The following is an 8,613-nucleotide window of genomic DNA, read 5'->3' on the forward strand; positions in this document are numbered from 1 at the left end:
ATGCACGAGCGAAATACATAGAAGTATATGCATCAGTAGGAAAGAGGTTTTTTTTTTTACCCCCTTTTTGACAATAGCAATAAAGAGAGAGTTTTGAAATAAGTAATCGAATATATAAATATATTTAAAGAGGGGAAAAAAAAAGTGATAACACACACAAAATGTGATAAACAGAAGAGGAATGATTCGATACAGTTGCTTGGAATAACTTGATGGTGTTTCTTAGGACCACCCTTTGTGTACAAGAAAATGACTCTTGTCACACATTATGTGTCTGAAACCACGCTAATCTGGATATGATCAGTATTAAAGGGTCATGAAGAAACAAAAAAAAATCACACGTCGCCATAACCCAGAAGCACATACAATCGACATGGCAATCACTAAAGCTCTAGGTTTCATGATCCTTATGCTCGTCGCCGTCGCAGGTGAGGCCCGTCAACTCAGCAGTGGCAACATGGCTGACACAATGATGATGTGTCATCATAGGTGCAAGGACAAAATGTCCGAGTGCATTGGGCAGGAGTGCATTCCTATTCCTTTGGGCGTCGAGCACAATCACTGTCACGTAAACTGCCAGCAAAAATGTATGCACTGCATTGCAGTTTGTAAGGGAGATGATCCCTCTTCTTAGTTTATTGTTGTCATATTACGGGATTTCTCGTGTTATAAAGACCTACACAACATGCAATTCTACATGTACCGCGCATGCAATAGACTTGCTTCAATAATGTTCCACAAGTAATAAAATTCCTTGTGGCTTCTATAATTTGTGTTTTTATTTGCTGGTTTTTGTTTTGTTTTGTTATTTTGTATAATGGTTCTTACTAACTGAGAATTTTGGACAAGCGGAGTTGAAACAATAACAAAATGCATTTTAAAAGAGGATGTGTACGACGAATAGAGATGCCCACGAAAGAGTGTGTTCATGTTTTTCGCTATATCTTACTCGCCTTCTTCGATACTGGATCAAGAAATAGGCGATTACAGCACAATAATCTGAAAAAATAAAAAAAAAGAAGTCCTATGAACAATCCGGTAACTCGATACCGCGAAAACACCAGAATTTTATTTAAGGCACCACCGGTATTAACCGCAATCGCAATTCAGAGCTGAAAAGCTAAAAAGAAATTAAAAAAAATTAGGACAATGTTACAAAAACAATTTTAGAAAAGGAAAAGAACCGAGGAACAGGATGCAAGAAAACATTCATACCCCTATTGCTGGGAATCTCTGCCCGCAGATCCGTCCGGAGGCTGTCGAATCTGTAAATTTTGGTCTCCCCTGTTCTTGAACAGGGCTCGCTCTTCGGTATCGTCGTACCGGGAGAAGAATTCGTAGAGGCTCTCGCCTTTGTTGCCGGTGCAGACCCCAGGATTTCTGGGGTCGCGGTCAGGATTAGGATTTGGTCGTAATTGCTGGTCTCGGCGGTGGCGGGAGGAGGCGGAGCCCGAGACCGGGAGGCCGAGGGCGTGGTGTATCTCTTCGAGAACACGGGGGTTGGAAGCGGTGGTGGAGCAGAGGAGGGAGATGAAATTCTCCCGGGAGAGCTGTGCGAGGAGCCGCCGCCGCCTCACTTCCGCTCCCTCTTGCGGCGGCGGCGGCGGCGGCGGCAGCCCCGGAGCCTCCGCCTCAGCCCCCACCATCAAGTCGAGGGGGTAAGGGTTGAGTCGGTGGAGGCGTGGGAAGCCATAGAAGCCGCCGCGGGGGTCGGAAGCGGAGGGGAGATCGTCTCGTTGGTCGCCCTTGCGCTTCTTGCTCGCCATGGAGAAGCGTAGGGGGGTTTGCGCGGCAAAAGTTAGTTTGAGGAGTTATGAAATGGGAAAAATTTCTAAGACCCCCCCCCCTAAACTATATTTACCTTGAAATGGCACCCCAAAAAATATATGTATATATTTTTTTCATTGGACACCCTTCTTAATTTCTAAATTTTTTTAATTAGAATTTTTGCTTAACGAGATTTTTAGTAGATTTTCACGAGAAATGTCTAACCTCTTGGACCACCACTTCTCCATGATGAGCTAGGCTCACCCAGCCCATGCATGTGGCCAGAGTAGGCCCACGGCCCATAGTACAAATGTTGGTTACAAATTGAGAAACAATTATATAATCGAATGATTTTTCTTTCTTTTTTTTTAAAAAAAAAAAGCCAAAAAACCAGGTGTGAACGAGACGAGAGCTACATGGTATGCAAATAAGCACATCCACATGTTTAGCATATGAATTATAATATAAAATTCTTTACTAAATCATGGATGTATCTAGTACTGATGGTCCTACTTATGATGATGGCAGTGGGGCATCCAGGTGGAGGCATTGAGGGGTGAGTAAGGTTTCACCTTTTTGAACAGAAAATTGTGATTTCAATGCCAAATTTAAAGATGAGTTGCTTTCTCAGGCCCTTACACTGATTGCCACTCACCCACCCACACACAGAATGTATTGGTTTAATTTGTCCTTCAAAAGGTCTCCTATTCCTGCTTCTATGGAGAAATTTTTGCCTAAACTTGGTCTGCCACGTCATTTATCGACCATCCTACTCCTTTTGAACGAGACACGAGTAGTGTACGTGAAATTATCAAACTGATATTAACTAGCCTTGTACCTAATAAGCCGTCTATACAGTATGACAATTCAGTTGGCAAGCTCTAGAAAGTGAGCCGAATCAAAGGTGGTGCTTTAGGGGGTAGAAAATTAATGACAATCGTAACTACATGGTGGATTCTGTGGCTAGAGCGGAATAGAAAAATATTCCAGAAAAAAAAAAAGTGCATCACGAGACAAATGTTGGCGGAGTTCCGGTCCTGTAGGACTCTTTGGGGTTCGTCGATGCCCTGATTTTTTTATTAGTTTTTTCCTTTCGTCTTGAGGCCCGGCTGTCTCACCACTGTAGTCTAATTCATCATTCAAGTAGAAACATAGATGATCAGAGATGAACGGAGCGGTTCACGGATGGATGACGTGATGGATCAACTCTAGGCAATGATTTCTCACCCCAGTGGATGTGTGCGTGTGCGTTTTTATCTTTTGGGGAAAGTGATTCCTGAGCATTTGTGCTATGAGGACCATATGTAGCATTACCATTTTTCGTCCAGGGGAAAAGGGGAAAGGCAAAGATGAGGCATTATTTAGATTCCTTGGAACAGTTTTGAGGGTGAATTGCTCTTGACTTGGATTTTCATCACCGACTACCTCCTACTTTTTCCTTGGATGTTGATCTCACAGAGCAACCGCAAAATTTCCATTTTTGACCCAAAAATTTCTCACCTCTTTTTAGCAACTGCAAAATCTCCTCGACAAAACAATGTGGACTCCTATTTGGGTATGTTTTACCCTAGTAATAAGTAACTGTATTATTCACGAAAATATTATCTAAACAGTGCTGTTAGAAGAAACACTGTACGTTATAATTTTCACAGCAAATTTAAAAGCTTCGATTTTTCTATTCTTTGTCAAGCATCTTAAAGTCAAAGTGGAAATTACGAATTCATACAAGCCATAAAATTAAAATATGGTTATATTCAGAAATTTTGCCACCCATGCAGTGCACTTTACAGGGCAATTCTGCAGGAAGAGAAATGAATCTCTAGGTGAGAATAAAGTTTCAATTATGGGCGCCCATTTTGTGTTTCGAATTGTGTCATTATATGTACAATGGTTTTTTTTTTTGTACCCCACAAGGATCCATTATGAAGGGTGGAGGTGAATTAGGACTATGCCAAAAATAGCTCAAAGGGATCCACAGGCCACTGTACTCCAATTATTGCTGGTGATTTGAGGAGCAAGGTCTCTCTCTCCCTTTATTTTTTATTTTATTTTTCTTTTAAAAAGAAGGGGTTATCACCTTATCTTCTTTAGCTTTGTGGGTGTAGTGCATCATCCTCTCAGGATACCTAATTAACAAGGGCCCACTTGTTGGATCAATTCTCTAAAATTTTCTGTTATCTATCTAGTCAATATATACTGTGGTACGTTTGGAATGATTAGGAGATGTTTGTGTTTCAGACGGAAACATCTTCGCTTGGACTAGAGGTGATCACTTGAGATCATTACACTCATATATATAAATATATATATAGGATAAAAATAAACAAGCAAAGCGTTGATAATTTATGAAAATAAAACAAGCTTTTCCACTTTTCGGCTATTTGGACGCATTATGGCTAGACTCAGAATCTCCTGCTTCGAAGAAACAATTTAGTTTTAATCCAAAGTTAAGAGTCTAACTTAATCGAAAGTTAGTGTGTAATGTTTTTTCAAAATCTACCTAGGAATATCGCAAGAAACAATTAAAACCATAACGATGAAGTTACGACGTTACGTGAGAATCTTAGTCACTCACCATTTTCTTTCACTACCACTTAATACCTCATATAAGCTGGCCTACTTAGCTTTTTAAGGAGTGGCAAAGCACTTTTCTTTAGGTCCATTCACTCGTACACCTTACCCACCAAGTTAAAATACCTTTACCACCTTATAAAAATACACATAATATAACCATAAAGTATAAGCAAATGTATCTTTAACCCAAATAAATTAGACCCTCCAAGGAATCAACCAACCAAAGATGGCACCATGATTGTTGGATTTGATACAATAAAAAGGGTGTGAGGGGACATTGCATGCTTTAATATGTGCTAAAGATTAAGATAAGGCCCCACAAAAACGCACTAAGGTATTTGTATATGGTGCATTATGGGGTTTAAATGAAGGGTTGGTGCTTTAATCTTATCACTTTTAGGCTAGCACGCATGCATGTGTAGGCTTTTAAAGGTTATCCTCCTTTTGCAGTATATAAAACAAAAGGTGTAACATATGAGTCTTCGATAACACGCAATGGATCAAAAGAGACTGAGAAGGGGGGGGTAGTGCACATTGCAATTAACACCACCCAAAAAACAAAAGGAGATGAGTGTTAAATATAAAAATGTTTAAACACCGTTCTCTAACAGCTTAAGCTTTTAGAGTATAACGGTTGTTTCACATGGTATCAGAGCAGGAGGTCCTGAGTTCGAGTCACGCCAGGCTCCTAGCATATTAATTTCTTCCTATTTAATTCAAGCCCACGTCATGGACCGATTAAAAAGTCTCGAGCCCAGACGTGAGGGAGAGTGTTAAATATAAAAATGTTTAAACACCGTTCTCTAACAGCTTAAGCTTTTAGAGTATAACGGTTGTTTCACAATGAGGACAAAAGGCTTTGATGCATAAATTAATTGTTAAAAGAGTTGTGAAAGAAGTTTTTAATTCCTTCATGGGGTACTTGGGTTAGCAAATATATAGAATCTTCGGGGAAAAAGGAAAAAAAAAATGATTTGGGAAATATATTTTAAGTTCCATGGCAAGCTAGTCCATGAATCCAATGGTCTTTGCGTCACGGAATCTAAATGAGTATTTGGTCTTAAATATTTTCATTTGGAAATTTACGCAAAAAAATTCAAATATTAATCATTTCCATGCATGAATGAGAATTAATTTGTTGCATATTCATGACAATATATAATTTGGACTCTTAAAATTAGCCTGCATTATTATTATTATTATTATTTTTTGAGAGATAGGTAGCATGCTACTCGCTTCATTTATTTCATTTAGAAATAAACTTAGCTAGAAATGTGAATCAATTAGGATTCGAACTTGGGTCTCGGGTATCGACCACCAAGCCCTTTGCCACTTGCTCTAGGGACGGTCGGTAATTAGCCTGCATTATTAATCATTTTATTAAAGTAATTAAATCACAAATTGCTCTAAAACTTTAATAAGATCTAAGTACACTCACACGCAGGTGTCCTCTCGAATTGTAGAAAGGCCAATTTAATCAACCGATTTGTCACCACCAAACTTTGGTTGCAAGTGTCTTTATCTGCTCTACACTGATTAAAACATTTTAACATAAACAAATCAGGGTCTCTTCTTTTTGACTAAAAACTTGGGCCTATCTCACATCAATCGAGTTTTCATTAGATTAATATAGAAGACCCAACGTAGATTCCGTGTCCGACCCGAACTCAGAGCCTACTTACACATGTACTTGCAGGTTTGTAGCATTAGCAACCATACTTGGCTAGTGCCTCCTAAAGCAAACTTAAGCTACTTTTAGGGCCTGCTGTTTATAAAATAAGTTAATGGCTAAAACTTCTCCTTATAAAAAACTATATATCTACTTAATAGGTTTGGTGTATCTTGAACATGGTCATTTGGTTTCAGAAGGTTTTCTATTAGCTAGGCCATTTTTGTATTCTCTCTTCTCCTTGCTTACTCTTTGAGTTTTGCTCTCTCTCATCATCTAATTCCACACAGAGAACAATAGATCACTGATCAAATTATCCAGGTACTACTAGTCATCTCCTCCTTTGTCGTCTTCTCTTTTATGTTTCATAATTCTATTTGGATTTTCTCTTCAATCAATTCCTTAAATCTTTTGAGTTCTTTATGAGCAATTCATATGGAATTAATAAAGTTGACTTTCATGTACTCATAAGTCAAAAGATGCTTTAGTTTCTTTCAGGTTGGTAGTGATTGTATTAGTCATGTTAATTATATCTAAACAGAAACATGAAGTGTGCTTAGTGTCTTGATACAAATCATTTCGAAACTCTAGTTACAAGAAAATTCCATGTTTGTATTGTAATCATAGATCTTCTTTTTTTTTCGAGAGAGAGATAGGTAGCAGCACGCTACCCGCTTCGTTTATTTCATTTAGAAATAAACTTAGCTGAAAATATGAATCAACTAAGATTCAAACTTGGGTCTCGGGTACCAACCACCAAGCGATTTGCCACTTGCTCTAGGGTCGGTCGGTGTAATCACAGATCTTAATTAAAGGAAAACATGTTTCTTTGGCCTTCTGTAGGGATGATACATATATATATAGATTAGAGGACATATATAGATGAAATATAATCCATTCAACTATTTAACTAATAATTTTGCAAAACAAAAGTTATTATAAAATTCCTACTCTATTGGGAGAGTAAACTCCATTTGTTACTAGCAGTGATTTATCTAATAATTGAGCATCTTTATATCTCATCATAGTGGTTAGAAACTAGACTGAGTGCTAAATTTTTTTGTCGGTCTCACTACGAGTTTTCATCATCACCTTTTTTCCCCTTTCTTTTCGACGGCTACTTTTTTTTTTTTTTCATTTTTTTCTCAACATTCGAAACGACTTTCATTGCCTCATCATCACCCATTAGTTCTATTTTTAATTTCTCTGAAGTGCTCAAAGAACAACTTTTTTCTTCCTCCACACAATAATTTTGTGGAGTTTTCAGAAGTAACACATGCATTTCAAATATTTCCTAACATCAGTATGCTAAAACACACTCATGCCATAGAAATTAAATTAATCGTAACAAATTAGAATGCAATCATATGCCTAATGAAAAATCAAAACTGTTAAACATTGACGACTTAAACTTCGACCACATAATTTCTAATGATTAAAGTTGCTAGACAACTACAACAACCTCTCTTCATTTAAACAACAACTAATTGGTCATATCTGCAATCCATGCATGCAAATTTATCATGTGTTTTCTTAAGCATATGTGGGGTGTCAAATTTGCAGATAAATATTGATCGATCTCCTTTTCTTTAGGCGCTTTAGTGATTGAAATTGTGAAATAACCTATAACTCCAAATTAAAGAGTAAATTATTAGATAACTGTATTTTCATATTTAATGTGCAACACTCCCTTACATCTGAATATATATGAAACTTTTTGATATTATATTTTTTTATTTTTGAAAGCTGAAATTATTAGTATTACCATACAAGTTCACACTAGGGATCTAACACTTTGTATCGAACTTCATTAGACTCAGAAAGGGTGACAAAATTTTCTTTTTTGCCATATTAATTAGCTCAGTTGACAATCAGAGGAATATCAGTATGATATGATGGAGCTTTATCCAGGCTATCTTGAAGAGCATTTTCATCACCTCAACCCTAGGTAAACATTTTTTTTTCCCCAATTCTTTTCTCTCTTTTTCCTTTGATTCTTTCAGAAAAATGTTAAGAAAAAGTCCTTAAGTTTGCTTAATTTTACATGAGATGTTATTTGCTCCAAAACCCGAACTGACCAATTTTCCGAAATCAAAAACTGAACCCAAACCCGAAAATCGGAACCCAAAACAATTATTTCTTTTTACCATATTTCAAAATATTTTATATTAAATTTAAATTTTTTAAATATAAATTCGAATATAATATTAAACTTTATATATGATTCAGGTCGGATTCAAGATGGATATTTAGACAAAATCCATAGTTGGTCCATAGAATAATCTCACGTTCTTGCTGTTATATATATACTCATTACGAAGATATGAAAAAAAAAAGGCAACGGCAAGTAATAGAGGGTAAGTTGTCAAATCTAAATTAAAAGAATTTTAACACTGGACGTTATCGTCCAGTGAAACAAGTTTCATGAACCATTTGGTCCATGGAGCTTTTTTTCATAAAAACAGAAAATTATATACTAGTTAAATCAGTAAAACAGAGATGATATAATAGTTTTAAAAATAAGAGAGAAATAAAGAAAAAAAAGAGAGATAGAAAAGAGAGTATAAAACCGTAAAGTATATTCTTTTCAAAGTTTAATAAAT

At 36.8% G+C, this 8,613-nt stretch overlaps 1 protein-coding gene across 2 annotated transcripts in view; it reads left to right on the forward strand.

The window, feature by feature from the left end:
• The window catches only part of LOC109706478 (transcription factor TGA4), an 11,315-nt gene continuing 10,571 nt past the window's right edge, over positions 7,870-8,613 (forward strand). For both annotated transcript variants that reach the window (XM_020227305.1, XM_020227309.1), the window contains exon 1: positions 7,870-7,958. In XM_020227305.1, coding sequence (XP_020082894.1) covers positions 7,903-7,958 — 56 coding nt within the window. In that variant the 5' untranslated portion in view covers positions 7,870-7,902. The remainder of the gene's footprint in view (positions 7,959-8,613) is intronic.

Source organism: Ananas comosus, linkage group 2, assembly GCF_001540865.1.
Source record: "Ananas comosus cultivar F153 linkage group 2, ASM154086v1, whole genome shotgun sequence".
NCBI classification, from domain to species: Eukaryota; Viridiplantae; Streptophyta; class Magnoliopsida; order Poales; family Bromeliaceae; genus Ananas; species Ananas comosus.